The sequence below is a fragment of the Myotis daubentonii genome, chromosome 2 (assembly GCF_963259705.1).
Source record: "Myotis daubentonii chromosome 2, mMyoDau2.1, whole genome shotgun sequence".
NCBI classification, from domain to species: domain Eukaryota; kingdom Metazoa; phylum Chordata; class Mammalia; order Chiroptera; family Vespertilionidae; genus Myotis; species Myotis daubentonii.
In genome coordinates, this window is record NC_081841.1 from 120,656,071 (window position 1) to 120,674,473 (window position 18,403).

An 18,403-nucleotide genomic window follows, 5' to 3' on the forward strand; every position below is an offset into this window, starting at 1 on the left:
CTGTGGCAAGCCTGCAAACAGCCATCAGCCACACCCAGAATGGCCAGGCACCCCAGCAGGACACCTCCACCCTGAAGGGAGTGTGGCCAGCCTGAAAACAGCCATCAGCCCCTCACCCAGGCTGGCCAGGCACTCCTATATAATAAAAGAGTAATATGCAAATTGACCCTAACAGCAGAAAGACTGGGAATGACTGGTCACTATGACACACACTGACCACAAGGGGGCAGACACTCAATGCAGGAGCTGCCCCCTGGTGGTCAGTGCGCTACCACAGGGGGAGCTCTGCTCAGCCACAAGCCAGGCTGATGGCTGCCAGTACAGCGGTGGTGGTGGGAGCCTCTCCCGCCCCCTCAGCAGCACTAAGGATGTCTGACTGCAGCTTAGGCCTACTCCCCGCTGGCAAGTGGACATCCCCTGAGGGCTCCCATGCTGCCAGAGGGATGTCTGACTTCCTGCTCAGGCCCAATCCCACAGGGACCGGGCCTAAGCCAGCAGGTTGTCACCGCCCAAGGGGTCCCAGACTGTGAGAGGGCACAGGCCGGGCTGAGGGACTCCCCTGAGTGCACAAATTTTTGTGCACTGGGCCTCTAGTATTATATAATTGAAAATACAATATAAAATAAGGCTATCTTAAAATATTCTTATAAAAACCAATTTTATGTAAAAATTCTGAAATGCAACAAAAAACTTAAACTGCGTTTAAAAAATAGTCACAATATGCATATTCATTATTCCTTTTTCTTTTAATAATATGTCTATCACCAAAGCCGGTTTGGCTCAGTGGATAGAGCGTCGGCCTGCGGACTGAAGGGTCCCGTGTTCGATTCCGGTCAAGGGCATGTACCTGGGTTGCGGGGACATCCCCAGTGGGGGATGTGCAGGAGGCGGCTGATCAATGTTTCTCTCTCATCGATGTTTCTGACTCTCTATCTCTCTCCCTTTCTCTCTGTAAAGGATCAATAAAATATATTTAAAAAAAATAATATGTCTATCAAATTCTATATATAGAGTCTAAAAATAGAATACAAATTATAATAAATAATTATTGTCTAGGATTACTTGTTAGAAAAATGGAGTGGCAGGATAATTCTGCAATATTACTAAATGGGTGATTGCCGTAGACCAATTCCAGCATGTCATAATTTCAAGAGTTTCATCAAAAGGTTGATGAAACTTGGAGACTCAACAGGGTTGAGTCACACATGTAGTCACCTGTTGGGAATGGCTAAAGGCATTTCCCTAATCCTGAATAGGAAACTGATTGTGGCTGCCAGACAGTTAAAGGGCATCTTAATCTACATGTTATTGCCTCCTACTGGCCAAATACCTGAACAGCCATATGCTATTCCCCATACTGACAATGCTTCTGTACCCTTTGAAACCTTACCCTTTGAAGTGTATTATCTCCACCTTGCCTTAGGACAAATTGTGTTAATAAAAGCAAGGGTCCTAGACAAGGAGGCACTCTTCAGTTCCTTTAGCTGAAGGTCCTCTGACCCCCAATGCCTTTCAAAATTATATCTAGTCTCCAGACTCTTTATTAGTCTCTGGATTCCTATGTCATCTACATGCAGCCTTTTCCAGATTCCTGAACCCTTCTTGATGCTGGGACAAGAACCCCAGCATAAATGGTGCCCAAACAGGGACTTTCTGAACCCTGGAAGCACCAACATTAATGACGTTGGACATCAAAAGAAGGATTCGCCTGAGCGGAGACAGCACCAATAATAGCGGTAAGAGTAACTATGTGTACAGCCCATGTTAGCTTAGGAAGCCCACGGATCTGAAAGTGCATGAGTGATACTTTGTGTTTAAGTCAGATTATTATGGGGAAAAATTTGATAAGAAGGCAAAATTATAAAGAAATTGGAATATCCAAAGGTACTCTTTTAAATCAGGCTGAAAAAAGAGTGCCGTGGTCATCTTTAATGTGGTTTCTTGTTCAAATTAAAATTTAATTTGTATTTGGAATCAAAAATCTGTAATAAGAAATGAAACCCTGCTGCCGAATCCGCCTCTGGTGCGGAGGGATTCAAAGGTGGCAGGAGAGGGCAGAGCTATAAGCTCTCCCACAATGAGATTACTTAATGTTTTGTTTAAAAATTACTGGAGAACATCTTATGATAACCAAAGTTTGGCTAAGATAAGCTTGGGTGCTGGCTACTACTTTGGAAAGCGAATAGGAAAAAATTTAAAATCTGTTTTTCTATTAAGCATGACTGGGGAAAAATATGCCACCAGGTCATTTGTTGAAACTTCCCCCAAAACAGGATGTGGAAGAAAGGAGCCACATGGCGATCCATTATGGACACCCCTTCCCCGAGTATGCTCCTTCTAGAAATTGAAGTTTTAAAAAATTTAAAAATGCATCTGGGATTTCTGTGCATGTGTAAAGAGAAAAGCTGGCTTGAAACAAATGCGCACAATGTCCTGTTTTTGGACATTTAGATAGAGTTTTGAGCTGGAATCTCTCTACAAATGTACAAAATAAAACCCCAAGAATGGTTATTTCCTCAGAAAGATGGTGAATTTGACCCAGGGAAGAAATGCAGGCTGGTTCTAGCAACAAGATTTGTATTTTTCCATAATAAAGAGTGATTTTTGAAATGCTAAAGGTGATATAGTTAATCACATAGTTAAATCCTAAAGCTGAAACAATCATTACAGTTTAATATTCATCTATTGTATTAAACAAAATAGAGGGAGATTTATGGGAATGCTATTATGCAAGATTAAGTGAACAGTGAGGAGGATAAACAAGCCATTTCTCTATATTCTAAAGGGTTAAACTCAGTTACTTAAAAAGTCATAAACATAGTTTTCTCTCTCTACAATGTATCCATAACAGATGACTTCAAAATACACCACTCTAGGAATAAACAACAATGGTCATTTTGCACTGATCCCTACAGAGCGCTAGTGGGAATGCAATAAAACAAGACTCACCGGTAGGTACTGTAAGGAAAAGAAAAGAATGGAGGAGGGGGGGAAATTTTTTTAAGTACGTAGTGGAATTCATTTATTCAGATACGAACTAGACACCTATTCTGTATCTCACAAGCCTGAGTTGGGGAATTTATCTGGTCCTAACCTTCTCAGGGCCAAGATTAAACTAGCTACTGCACTGGCTGGTATGGCTTGATTCCCAGTCAGGGCACATACCCAGGTTGTGAGTTCGATTCCCAGTCAGGGCGTGTACCGGGGGCAACTGATCAATGTTGCTCTCTCACTTTAATGTCTCTGTTTTTCTCTCTCTCTGCCCCCTACCTTTCTCTCTCTAAAATCAATAAAAACATATTCTTTGGTGAGGATTAAAAATAAATAGCTGGACAGATTATTAAAAATAGTGGCACAGTAGGAGGATGTTGCAAGGACATGCTCCCAGGAACAAACTGGAAATACAACTGAAATATGGAAAGGCTTCCTGAATAATCAATGGAAAACTCACAGGAGAGAACCCTGATACCCAAGGACCAAAGGTAGAGACTGCATAGAGACTGGTAGGAGGAGTGGAGGCATGGAAGGGCTAGACAGGCACCAAGAGATGGCAACTGAAGTCCCAGAGAGATATCTCAGCTGTGTGTGTGTGTGTGTGGGGGGGGTGCCACAAAGAACTCTGGGATTTAATCCCAAAGCTGGGCTCCGCAGCAGAGAGCACCAAACTGAGGAGGGTACCCACATAACATCTAGCTGTGAAAAGCAGTGGGGTGCTATCTGCCAGGGAGTGGCAGCTGAAAGTTTGGCACCCTCTTAAAGGGCCAATGCACGAAAATTCCCTGTGAAACCATCTAAGTAGTGCTCGGGCAGAGGGAGGGTGAAGTGGACTGGAGCTGTGAAAGCAGAGCCCAGGACTGGGGTCTCAGGGTATAGAGCTCAGGAGACAGACACCCCAAGTTTCCTGGGCTGAGTCATTCCCTCACACAATGAAGGACATTTTCCCCACATAGACATCTGCCTTGCCCTGTGGGGGAAGACAGTTGACACACCCTATTGGAAAATACCTTTCCCTGAGGCCACTTAAGAGATTAAAAGTAACAATTAGCCTCCAGGCAAGGGCAACTGCCCCGCTCTGTTGGAAAAACCTCTCACCAAACCTGAGGACAATTGCCTGGGGGCAATTCAAGTCAGCATCCTATTAATCTGTAGACGGAGGTGGTCTCTGGATGCTTTGAGTCTTTGCCTGATCCAATAAGTCAGTAACAGCCTTTAACACTGTCCTGCACTAGAGATTGAGAGGTATAGAGGATCTACCTAAAACATAGTCACAAACCCAAACATACAACCAAAAAGAGGAAACAAAGAAACAATCCCCAAATGAAAGAATTAGAGAATTCTCCAGAAGAAGAGATAAATGCAGCAGAGATGAGAAATTTATCTGAAACAGAGTTCAGAGTAAGATGTTAAAAATTATCAACTATATGAAAAAAAATATAGTAACTATGAAAATGAACAGTCTGAGATAAAGAATGACATAATACAAATAAAGAAGACATTGGAAGGAATACACAGCATATTAGGGGAAGCTGAGGATTGGATCAGTGAATTAGAAGACAGAGTTGAAAATATCACTCAATCAGGGAACCAAAAAGAAAAAAACAATTAAAAAACAGGAGGACAGCTTAAGGGAGCTGTGGGAAAATGGGAAATGTAACAATATTAGAATAGTGGGTATGTCAGAAGAGGCAGGAAGGGAGAAAGGAATAGAGAAGGTGTTTGAAGAAATAATGGTAGAAAACTTCCCTAACCTGGTAAAGGAAAAAGTCACACGAGTTCAGGAGGCACAGAGAACCCCAAACAAGAAGAAACCAAACAGACCCATGCCCAGACACATCACAATTAAAATGCCAAAAATTAAAGACAAAGAGAGAATCTTAAAGGCAGAAAGAAAAGAGAAAACTTACCTACAAAGGAGTTCTCAAAAGGCTATCAGCTGATTTCTCATCAGAAACTCTATAGGCCAGAAAGGAATGGCATGAAGTACTCAAGGTAATGGAAAGCAAAGATCTGAGACCAAGATTACTATATCCAGCAAGGCTATCATTCAAAATAGACGGTCAAATAAAAAGCTTCCCAGTCAAAAAAAGGCTAAAGGAGTTCATCACCACCATGCCGAGAAGCAGTTCAATGACTGTGCTTTATCCTATCTAATAAAAGACAAAAAGGGTAATTAATCATACCTCCATTACACTTCCCATTGGCTAATCAGGGTGATATGCAAATTAACTGCCAACCAAGATGGCGGCTGGCAGCCACGCAGCTGAAGCGAACATGAGGCTTGCTAGCTCCAGTGATGGAGGAAGCCAAGATTCCCCGCTTGCCACGGCCTGGCTCTGAGCTCCAAAAGCAACAAAGTTTCAATAATAGAAGCAAAACAAACCCCAGATACCTGCTTTCAGCCAGCCACAGCCTCAGAGCTGGGAGCGCAAGTGACGGCAACAATGTTTCAATTATAGAAGGTAAATAAATCCCAGAATAAAAAAAAAGAAAAAAAGGAGAGGCTGGGAGCTTCAGTCGCTGGCAAGCCTGAAAATGGCCCACAGCCCCTCACCCAGACTGTCCAGGCACCCCAGTGGGGACCCCCAACCTGAAGGGGGTGTGACCAGCTGCAAATAGCCATCAGCCCCTCACCCAGGCTGGCCAGGCACCCCAGTGGGACCCCCACCCTGATCCGGGACACCCTTCAAGGAAAACCAGCTGGTCCCCACCCGTGCACCAGGCCTCTATCCTATATAGTAAAAGGGTAATATGCAAACTGACCCTAACAGCAGAAAGACTGGGAATGACTGGTCACTATGACACACACTGACCACCAGGGGGCAGACACTCAATGCAGGAGCTGCCCTCTGGTGGTCAGTGCGCGCCCACATGGGGGAGCTTTGCTCAGCCACAAGCCAGGCTGATGGCTGCCAGTATAGCGGTGGTGGTGGGAGCCTCTCCTGCCTCCTCAGCAGTGCTAAGGATGTCTGACTGCAGCTTAGGTCTGCTCCCCGCTGGCAAGTGGACATCCTCCGAGAGCTGCTGGGCTGCCAGGAGGATGTCTGATTGCCATCTTTGGCCCATTCCCCTGGGGAGCAGGCCTAAGCCAGCAGGTTGGCATCCCCTGAGGGGTCCTAGACTGTGAGAGGGCCCAGGCCGGGCTGAGGGACCCCCCACCCCTGAGTGCACAAATTTTTGTGCACTGGGCCTCTAGTTAATTAATAAAAAAATAGGGAAGATTATAGAGAACACAACCCACCCTTAGAGATTTAAAGTTTAGTGATCCAGTTAGGAAAAAATGATAATAAAAAGATTTTATGTAGTCATTGGAAATTAATGTATAGGAAGGGACAGAAGGTGCAAGCTCTTCTGAGGGGTCCTACTGACACTGTTTCTGTCAATCTAATGAGATATCACAAAAGGTAAGCTGAACAGAGTGTACATTTGAAACATCAATGTGTCATTAACATTATAAAGATCACTGTCCTTTAACTGTATTTAATTGCATTTTATATATATATATATATATATATATATATATATATATATATATATATATATATATGAGCCAGGGTCTGTAACGTCCAAAACAACTGAATGGACAACCAAACACCGGAAGTCAGTCCTGCAGTCAGTGCTGGGTTGCTGCGGCGACCCAGCACTGACAGCTGTGCTGACCAAGCACTGACTGCCGAGGGGGCTGTGAATCAGGCCTGGAGAGAGGCCCAGAGAGAGAAGCAGGGTCTGATCCGCAGCCTCCATGGCAGCTGTTGATCAGCCCTTGCCTCTCTTTCTTTCTGGTCCTGGACAGCAGCTGCGGGGGCTGCTCATAAGCCCCACCTCACTGATCAGGCCCGGAGATAGGCCCGGAGATGCTGACTGGCATAGAAACTGAAAAATCAGAACCAAATCTGGGTGAACTGTGAGGAGCCAATGGCTGCCTAGGAGGCAGAGCTTTTGATGCTGACTGGCATAGAAACAGACCAATCAGAACCTAATCTGAGTGAACTGTGAAGGCAGAACCTAAGGTGGGGGCTGAGGAGAGGTTTTAAGGGCAACAGCTGTTTGGTGTAAGGTGTAAGAAAGAAGTTCAATTTTTTAATGAGTGGTTTGGCAGTATAGTGCATATGGCTGGCTATCAGTCTAGACATAGGGATTATGTATTTTTGTCTGCCAAGAGCATCTCCTCCTGCTGTAAAAGGCTTCTCCTCCCTCCCATTTAAGCAGTCCTATCCTAAACAATCTATCTATACTAATAAAAGGGTAATATGCTAATTAGCCCGAGTGGACCGGCCATCTTCCAGATGTCCTACATCCTTCTGGGCAAAGCCATGGTGGTGGGGCAGAGCAGAGGCAGTTAAGGGTGATAAGGCCGGCAGAGGAGGGCAGTTGGGGGCGAGATAAGGTAAGCAGAGGGTTAGGGGCAATCAGGCTGACAGGGGAGAGCAGTTGGGGGCAGGATCTGGCCAGCAGGGTAGGGCAGTTGGGGGCGAGATCAGGCTGGCAGGGGAGGGCAGTTAGGGGTGATCCGGCAGGCAGAGGCAGTTAGGGACAATCAGGACAGCAGGATAGGGCAGTTGGAGGTAAGATCAGGCCATCATGGGAGGGCCATTGGGGGCGAGCATGCCAGTAGGAAAGGGCAGTTGGGGCTGAGATCAGACCTGCAGAGGAGGGCAATTGGAGGCGAGATCAGGCCAGCAAGGGAGGACAGTTGGGGGCAAGATCAGGCCAGCAGGGTAGGGAAGTTAGGGGTGATCAGGCAGGCAGAGGCACTTAGGGGCGATCAGGCCAGCAGAGGAAGGCAGTTAGGAGTGATCAGGCAGGCAGGCAGAGGCAGTGAGGGGTAATCAGGCTGGCAGGCAGGTTAGGAGTCAGAAGTCCCAGATTGCAAGAGGGATGTCTGACTGCCAGTTTAGGCCCGATTCCTGTTGGATAGGGCCTAAACCGGCACTTGGACATCCCCCAAGGTGTCCCTGATTGGAGAGGGTGCAGGCTGGGCTGAGGGATCCACCGCCCCCCATGCATGAATTTCATGCACTGGGCCACAGGTAAAATATAAAACCCAAAACATATATAGCTTTATAAATTTAAAGCAATATACCAAGTCATTTGAGCTTAATTATTAGCAGTGTATTGCTATCTGGCTATATATACTTAAGAAGATAAATCTCATTCAGATGACAAAGTGAGAGATAATGTCCATAGCTGGGCAAAATGTTCATGTGATTGCTACTCTTTATGATGGTTCAAGTTTATGTGTCAACTTGGTTAGGCCATGGGCTCAGTAGTTGGGTCAAATATTAGTCAAGATGTTGCTCTGAAACATTCTGTAGGTGTGAATAATACCTATGCTCAACTGACTTTTAGTAAAAGATATTATTCTCAATAATGTAGGTGGGCCTCATCCAATTAGATCAGGGGTGGGGAAAGTCCAGCCCTTGGGCTGAGTAAGGCCTGAGAAATAATTTGATCTGGCCATCTCAGGCATTAGTAGTGAGATAATTAAATGTTTGACCAAATATAGCAGGCTAATTTTTAAGCTGATAATTTTGGATGGCCCGAGAATGATGTTATAAATATCCAAATGGCCCTTGGCATAAAAATGATTCCTCACTTTTGAATTAGATGACTGCCTTAAGCAGAAAGACTGAGGTTTCCTGGAGAGGAAGGAATTCTGCCTCAAGACTGTAACAGAGAAGAAGAACCAAGATGGCGGCATAGGTGAACACCTGTACTTGCTGCCTCTCATAACCACATCAAAACTACAATTCGAAGACAGAAGAGATATCATCCAGAACCACAGGAGTGCTGGCTGAGTGGAAGTTCTGCAACTGAAAGGAAAGAAAAAAGCTCATTGAGATTGGTATGAGGTGCAGAGGTGCAGAGGCACATGCAAAACAGCCTGACAACTGGGTGCGCTGTTGTTTTTTTCAGTGGGAAGGGAGATACAAGCTCCTGATTGCTCTGAACTCCCATTCCGTGCGAGACTCTGGGGACCCAGACTCATAGGGGAGAAACTGGACTGTCTGGAATTGGGACAGGAATGCAAGGGCAGCTTTATCTAGGTGCTCGCAGCAATCATTGTTCCTGCGTGGGGGCAAGGGATGCAGAGATGCGGAGATGTGGAGACGCAGGAACCTCTCCAATGCAGGGCTGACTGACAGCCATTGCTGTTTGCTCCGCCGTGGTGATTCCCTGAGACCCTGTCCCACCCAGTTTACAACCCCACCCAATCTGTGTGCGGCAGCTTTTGCATATGAATGGCTTGTCTTTTCACAGTCTAACCCAGGGGTGGGCAAACTTTTTGACTTGAGGGCCACAATGGGTTCTTAAACTGGACCGGAGGGCCGGAACAAAAGCATGGATGGAGTCTTTGTGTGAACTAATATAAATTCAAAGTAAACATCATTACATAAAAGGGTACGGTCTTTTTTTTTTTTAGTTTTATTCATTTCAAATGGGCCGGATCCGGCCTGTGGGCCGTAGTTTGGCCAAGGCTGGTCTTACCTAACAAACTGGAGCTGGGTCAGAGAGCACCAAAGCTTCAAAAAGAAGGCCCAAGGTTGGCAGCAGCAGCCTTCCTTGCTTCACAGCTGGGCCTCATCTGGGTACCTCCAAACCCCAAACAAGGGAGAGGAATCTGCAGATCTCTCTGTAGCTCTTGCTGGGTGGCCTCAGGCAGTGGCTGACTTTGCACCTCCTTGGAGATCCAAGAGCCAGTGTACCCAGTGGTCAGAGTATGATCATCCAGATTACAACTCTTCACATCCATAGGAGACACACTCAGGGGGCAGACTCAGCACCAAAGCCCCACTGAAGCAAGTCCTGCCCCACAAGGATGTCTCCAGCACAGAAATTTTCCCATTGTAGACACAGCTGGTCCTCACAGCCAATTGGCCTGGAGGTCAATTCCTCCCAGTGATATCAACAGCAATCAAGGCTTAACTACAACAAGACTGTGCACACAGCCCACAAAGGGGTCCACCAAGAGTGTCCACCTCAGGTGATTGGGGAGGTTGAGCCGCTGGCCCCTATAGGACACCTAGCACACAAAGCCACTCTATCAACACTGGGAAGCAGCGAAAATGCAGAGACAAAGAAACATGTCACAAATGAAAGAAATGGAGGAAAGCAAACTACTGGATCTAGAGTTCAAAACCACGGTTATAAGGTTAGTCAAGAATCTTCTAGAAACCTCTGAGAAATATAAGTGAGGCCCTCAAAAATATGCAAAAGGACCAATTAGAAATTAAGCATACACTGACTGAAATAAAGAATAATATACAGAGATCCAACAGCAGCCTAGAGGATCCCACAAATCAAGTCAAACATTTGAAATATGAAGAAGCAAAAAACACCCATCCCGAAAAGCAAAAAGAAAAAAGAATCCAAAAATATGAAGATAGTGTAAGGAGCCTCTGGGACAACTTCAAGCGTACCAACATCCAAATTATGGGGGTGCCAGAAGAAGAGAGAGAGCAAGATATTGAAAACCTATTTGAAGAAATAATGACAGAAAACTTCCCCTAACTTTCTTTCTGGTGAAAGAAAAAGACTTACAAGTCCAGGAAGCTCAGAGAACCCTAAACAAGAGGAATCCAAAGAGGACCACACCAAGACACATCATAATTAAAATGCCAAGGGCAAAAGACAAAGAGAGAATCTTAAAAGCAGAAAGAGAAAATCAGTCAGTTACCTACAATGGAGTACCCATACGACTGTCAGCTGATTTCTCAACAGAAACTATGTAGGCCAGAGGGAGTGGCAAGAAATATTCAGTGATGAATAGCAAGAACCTATAACCAAGATTATTCTACCCATCAAAGCTATCATTTAGAATTAAAGGTCAGATAAAGAGCTTCACAGATAAGAAAAGCTAAAGGAGTTCATCACCACCAAACCAGTATTATATGAAATGCTGAAAGGTATTCTTTAAGAAGAGGAAGAAGAAGAAAAAGGTAAAGTTAAAAATTATGAACAACAAAGTGACAACAAATACATATCTATCAACAAGTGAATCTAAAAATCAAGTGAATAAAAAATATGATGAACAGAATAAACTGGTGAATATAAGGAGCATAGAAAGGGAGTAGACTGACAATTCTCAGGGGAGAGAGGGTGTGGGGGGGTGCGGGAAGAACTGGACAAAAATCATACACCTATGGACAAGGACAGTGGGGGTTGGTAAGGGTAGGGGGTGGGGTGGGAACCGGGTGGAGGGGAGCTATGGGGGAATAAGAGGAACAACTGTAATAATCTGGACAATAAAGATTTATTTTTTTTAAAAAGACTGTAACAGAAATCCTGCCTGAGATTCTGGCCTGTCAGCCTGCCCTACAGATTTCAAACTGGCTAGCCCTGGCAATCATGAGCCAGCCTTTAAAATAAATCTATATCTGTGCCTATGCCTCTCTCTCCCTATGTCTCACATATATGCTAAGGTTCTGTTTTGTGCTTCTCTGGAGAAGCCTGACTGACACACTCTGTCTCTATTTACACAATCTGTGTGATACTATGAATGTTTATCTGACCTCTGAATGCTTCAGTTTCTTCACTGAAACATGGAGAAAATTTCAGTATAAACCTTTATAGAGATATCCGAAGGTTAAACAAAAATAATCCATGTAAAGTTCTTAGTATGGGGGCTGGCACACAATAAATATTTGATAAATATTAGATGTCACTGTGTTGCTATTATTATAACAAACAAATATTGATGTTGAACATTTTTAAAACCTTAGGTTAAATTTTAATTTACATTAAAAAAATAAGAAAGTTTTCTTACATCTATCTTATACTTGAAATGCAAGGACAGTTGGTCAAATACTACCCTGGTCATATTCAAATGTTCTTCCCTATATAACAGAATCAGTTCTACCAGAATTATTCTTATCAGTGTCCTGTCCAAAATTAACCAAACCCTAAAATCTGCCAGACAGACACTTAATAAAAATACTTAATGCAATCAAATAAAATGAAGATATACAAATGAAGAACATTAACAATCAAAATAAGCTACTTCACTCCTAGTTTTCTAGAAAACTTCATTATACAGAAGAAGATGAAAGTTATGCCCCTAATTTGTAATTTATAAATAACCAATTTTGGTTTTAATTGTACTATAATCATAAATGCTCTAATTTGAGATGGAATCCTTTTTAAGTGCAAGTAAATAAAAAAATATGTAAGAAAAAATTTAAGAAGAATATATCACTTGTCCATAGTAAATGTTTATATTATTAGTTGTATATAAGAAAAATAAAGAATGATATAAATTTACTAAATTGGAAGGTTTGGTTCATTAAAAAAATATTTTTATTGATTTCAGAATGGAAGGGAGAGGGAGAGATAGAAACATCAATGATGAGAGAGAATCATGGAACAGTGGTTCCATGCATGTCCCTTCTGGGGATCAAGCCCAAAACCTGGGCATGTACTCTGACCAGGAATCTGACCATGAGATTCTGGTTCATGGGTGGACACTCAAACACTGAGCCACACTGGCTGGACAAAGGTTTGATTCTTTGAGATTAAAATACTTGCCTAAACAAATTTTGTATTATGTAGACATCATTCTAAATTAGAAATAACTTCTATTGGAGCTACTTTTAAAAGTTTAGATTTTTTCTAAACCATTGTAGAGACATTACTAAAGATATGAAAAATTATAGTAATTTTTAATACTTTCAATCATAATCTCTAAATCATTTAAAAATTTACAGTCATTTTTACTTCTATCATAATTAATCTACGAGTTATTTTCTTGTAATTTGTTATAACTCACCTATGAGAAACTGCTCCCCAAGCACCATGCTTGTTTGTGAGAATGTTAAGGATCTTCTGTTTCAATTGATTTGCTGTAACGTGATCTCGATGTTTTGCAGCACTAATGAGATGGTCACACATCTTTTCTTCCTCTCTCCTATCAGCAGCATACTGGGCACACTGCGACTATGTAAAGAAATGCAAACAATGTATGACTTTAACTGTGCATTAGTAAGGAATGCTATCTAATTTTAAGTTAAATGCTAATAAACTCAGATTAATATAATCTTTTGAAACTTTATTCTAAAGAACACATATAGTCCCCTTTCAAACTTTTAAAAATGTGTTCTTTGTGTTTATACATATGTGTATGTAAAATAATTTGGATAATGTTAGCTCTCTGTATTCATGGCCATTGGTATTGATAACATAGCTAATCATTCTCATTGTGTATCAAAAGGTTCAAGATGATCATTTCTTTAAGCATGTTTGATTTTTTTAAATAAGTTTGGTATAGGGTGGATTGACTACAAATTTTGATATTACTAAGTATGTAATATAATGAGTCATATAAGAAAGGAAAACTATATACATCTAAATAAATGCATATAACTAGTTCACATTCATCATTACTATGGAAAAAGCTGTGTCATGGAAGGTACTTGAACATATCTCGTCCTCTATCTATTGTCATAAACTATTATCACAAGTCATTATAACAAATTAAGAAGAATTCATTCATATTCTAATTCATCTTTTTGTACAGGGAATCACCAATTAGTACAATGATCTACCTCATAATGAGGTTAATATTTTATTAGTTCATAGGAGAATACAATTAAAATTTCATTTTTCTTCCTTACCAATTGCAGTGGTTAACTAAGAAAAACTTAACCATGAAACATTCATCTCACATTAAATATACTTTTTCTCTTAATTAGAGGCTTAAATGGAAGACAGAAATTCCTCAAAAAGTCCCAGTAAAATGCCATGACTTTTATAAAATCTTTTGTAATTTAAAAATAACTGGTGAACACACAACAATAACAACAACAACAACACACACATCAATGCATTTACTAATATAGCTTTAACTAAAAATACAACACACACATCAATGCATTTACTAAAGTAGCTTTAACTAAAAAACACACACAAATTAAACATTTGGGTTAATAAGCAATGTACAGTCATTAAGTAACAATGGTAAGACTCTCAAAATTAAGTTTAAATCAGTATTTTATGTATACATAATCTAAAAATCACTGAGCCTTCATATCCTTCTTCATAACTTCTTAGCACTTTTTGCCATCAGCCTCAATAAAGTACTCTTATCCCCAAGGGGGTGAAAACTGGTGTTGGGTGAATGTGAAAAAAAACCTTACTATTTTAATATATAAAGCACAGATATGCACCATAATGAAGGTAATAAAATATTTAATATATAAAGCACAGTACAGAAATAGATATGCAGCATAATGAAGGTAATAAAATATCATTGGGAAATAATTAGGATAAAAATTGTATAAAAAGATTTCTTAGGGGGCAATAGTGCAAAAAAAGGTTGAAAAGCACTGCACTTAGCTTAATAGGATTTTGAGTAGCTATGTGTTAAAGCTAGTAACTAATATCTGGCTTCATAAAATTCCATTTTAAATGTTTTCACATGACAAATATTAATTTGCATATATTCCTGTAAAATATCTTCTATCTTAAGAAAAGCAAGATATTTTACAGAGATATATGCAAATTAATATTTTTCATGTGAAAACATTTAATACAATAATCCTACATAATAAAAACCTAATATGCAAATAAATGGAACAGCAGAACGACCAGTCGCTATGATGCGCACTAACCACGGGGGGCGGGGGGGCAGACGCTCAACACAGGGGGCAGCTCCTGCATTGAGCATCTGCCCCCTGAGAGGGAGGTGACTGGTGGCAGCGATCAGGGGTGGCAATCAGGGGGTAGAGCCGGCCAGAAGGTGGCGCCAGGCCACTAGCCAAGGCGGGTGCCAGCAGGGGCCCCCCCAATTGCCCCACGCGCCAGCTGCCCCAAAGATGGCCCTGATCACTGGCCAGGCCTAGGGACCCTACCCTATATATTGGGAACAATCTCTTAGATTTAAAAATTAAAACCTGGCAAGGCTACTCAAATACTGAAAAAACAGGATGATGCAGCAATGACATACATGAACTCTGGCTAGCTAGTACATTTTGTAGTTGGCCCTGATTCTGACACTTATAAACTCTGTGACAAAGCCAATTACTTAACTTCTCTCTGCTTCAGTTTTTCCAATAAGATGGGGAAAATGGTACTATTGCCTCAGAAGGATCATGTTATATACTATTTTTTTAAAAAAATTTTTTATTAAGTTATTACATATGTGTCCTTATCGCCACATTATCCCCCATACCCCCCACTCATGCCCTCACCCCGCTGTTGTTTGTGTCCATTGGTTAGGCCTATATGCTTGCATCTTGCATATAAGTCCTTTGGTTGATCTCTCCCCCTTCCCCATACCCTCCCCTACCTTCCCTCTGAGGTTTGATGGTCTGATCGATGCTTCTCTGTCTGTGGATCTGTTTTTGTTCATCAGTTTAAGTTGTTCATTATATTCCATAAATGAGTGAGATCATGTGATATTTTATCTTTCTCTGACTGGCTTATTTCACTTAGCATGATGCTTTCCAGTTCCACCCATACTGTTGCAAATGGTTAGAATTCCTTCTTTTTTACTGCAGCATAGTGTTCCATTGTGTAGATGTACCACAGTTTTTTAATCCAGTTATCTACTGATGGGCACTTAGGCTGTTTCCAAATCTTAGCTATGGTGAATTATGCTGCTATGATCATAGGGGTGCATATATCCTTTCTAATTGGTGTTTCCAGTTTCTTGGGATATATACCTAGAAGTGGGATCACTGGGTCAAATGGGAGTCCCAATTTTAGTTTTTAGAGGAAACTCCATACTGTTCTCCACAGTGGCTGCACCAGTCTGCACTCCCACCAGCAGTGCACAAGGGTTCCTTTTTCTCTACGTCCTCACCAGCACTTGTCCTTTGTTGATTTGCTGATGATAGCCATTCTGACAGGTGTGAGATGGTACCGCATTGTCGTTTTGATTTGCATCTCTCCGATGATTAGTGACTTTGAACATGTTTTCTATGTCTTTTTGCCTTTCTTCTGTCCTCTTTCGAAAAGTATCTATTTAGGTCTGTTGCCCATTTTTTTTTTTGATTGGGTTGTTTATCTTCCTTTTGTTAAGTTGTATGAGTTCCCTGTAAATGTTGGAGATTAAACCCTTATCGGTGATAACATTGGCAAATATGTTCTCCCATGCATTGGGCTTTCTTGTTGTTTTGCTGAAGGTTTCCTTTGCTGTGCAAAAGCTTTTTATTTTGATGTAGTCCCATTTGTTTATTTTCTCTTTAGTTTCCAATGCTCTAGGAGCTGTATTGGTGAAGAAATTGCTTCGGCATATGTCTGAGATTTTGTTGCCTTTGGATTCTTCTAGAATTTTTATGGTTTCTCGTCGTAAATTTAAGTCCTTTATCCATTTTGAGTTTATTTTTGTGTATGGTGTAAGTTGGCGGACTAGTTTAATTTTTTTGCATGTATCTGTCCAATTTTCCCAACACCGTTTATTGAAGAGACTATCTTGACTCCATTGTATGTTCATGCCTCGGTTGTCAAATATTATTTGAGCATATTGGTTGCGGTCGATTTCTGGGCTCTCTGTTATATTCCATTGATCTATATGTCTGTTCCTGTGCCAGTACCAGGCAGTTTGAGAACAGTGGCTTTGTAATACAGCTTGATATCTGGTATTGAGATCCCACCTACTTTGTTCTTTCTCAGGATCGCTGCAGCTATTTGGGGTCCTTTTTTAATCCAGATGAATTTTTGGAGAGTTCGTTCTAGACCTGGGGATTGCATTGAATCTATAGATTGCTTTGGGTAGTATGGACATTTTAATGATGTTGATTCTACCAATCCAAGAACATCGAATGTTCTTCCATCGGTTACTGTCTTCCTCTATCTCTTTTTTCAATGTCATGTAGTTTTCTGAGTAGAAGTCTCTTACCTCCTTAGTTAAGTTTATTCCTAGGTATCTTAATCTTATTGGTGCGATGGTAAATGGGATTATTTTTTTAGTCTCTCTTTCTGTAAGTTCACTATTGGTGTATAGAAATGCCATAGATTTTTTGGCGTAAATTATGTATCCTGCTACATTGCGAAATTCATTTCTTAAGTCTAATAGTTTTTTGATAGAGTCTTTAGGGTTTTTTATTTATAATAGCATGTCATCTGCAAATAAGGACAGTTTTACTTCTTCTTTTCCAATTTGGATGCCTTTTATTTCTTCTTCTTGTCTACTTGCAATGGCTAATACTTCCAGTACTATGTCAAACAGGAGTGGTGAGAGTGGACATCACTGTCTTGTTCCTGTTCTTAGGAGAAATGGTGTTAGTTTTTGTTCATTGAGTATGTTGTTGGCTGTTGGCTTGTCATATATGGCTTTTATTATGTTGAGGTATGGTCCTTCTAGTCCCACCTTGCTGAGAGTTTTTATCAGAAATGGGTGTTGGATTTTGTCAAATACTTTTTCTGCATCAATTGATATGATTATGTGGTTTTTTTCTTTCAATTTGTGTAAGTGATGTATCACGTTTATTGATTTGCGGATATTGTACCATCCTTGCATCCCTGGGATAAATCATACTTGGTCATGGTGTATGATCTTTCTGATGAACTGCTGGATCCGACTTGCTAAGATTTTGTTGAGGATTTTGGGATCTATGTTCATGAGGGATATTGGCCTGTAATTCTCTTTCATTGTGTTGTCTTTACCTGGTTTTGGTATTAGGGTGATGCTGGCTTCATAGAATGAGCTTGGAAGTGTTCCTACCTCTTGAATATTTTGTAGTAATCTGAGGAGGATAGGTTTTAGTTCTTTCTTGAATGTTTGGTAAAACTCCCCTGTGAAGCCATCTGGTCCTGGGCTTTTGTTTGCTGGAAGATTTTTGATGACTGCTTCAATTTCTTCAATAGTTATTGACCTATTGAGATTTTTAGATTCTTCCTGATTGAGTTTTGGAACGTTGTATTTTTCTAGCAATATGTCCATTTCCTCCAGGTTGTCTAGTTTTTTGGATTGGAGTTGTCCATAGTATTGCCTAACAATCATTTGTATTTCTGTGGGGTCTGTTGTTACTTCACTTTTTTCATTTCTGATTTTGTTTATTTGGGTCCTCTCTCTTTGCTTCTTGGTGAGCCTGCTAGAGGTTCATCAATCTTGTTTATCCTTTCAAAGAACCAGCTCTTGGTTTCATTGATCTTATTTATTTATTTATTTTTTGGTCTCTATGTCATTTATTTCTGCTCTAATCTTTATTATCTCCTTCCTTCTGCTCACTCTGGGCTTTTCTTATTGCTCTCTTTCTAGTTCTTTGAGATGTAGAGTTAGATGATTTACTACCATTTTTTATTTTTTTTGAGATAGGCCTGTAGAGCTATAAACTTCCCTCTCAGGACTGCTTTCATTGGTCCCATAGGTTTTGGATTGTTGTGTTTTCATTGTCATTAGTTTCCAGGATGTTTTTAATTTCTTCTTTCATCTCATTGGTAACCCAGTCAATATTTAATAACATGC

The 18,403-nt window shown here is 41.1% G+C and overlaps 1 protein-coding gene across 4 annotated transcripts in view; it reads right to left on the bottom strand.

The window, feature by feature from the left end:
- NBEA (neurobeachin) overlaps positions 1–18,403 on the bottom strand; it is a 990,744-nt gene that overhangs the window by 429,633 nt on the left and 542,708 nt on the right. For all 4 annotated transcript variants that reach the window (XM_059684425.1, XM_059684424.1, XM_059684423.1 and 1 more), the window contains one exon: positions 12,764–12,930. In XM_059684425.1, the coding sequence (XP_059540408.1) occupies positions 12,764–12,930 (167 nt within the window). The remainder of the gene's footprint in view (positions 1–12,763; positions 12,931–18,403) is intronic.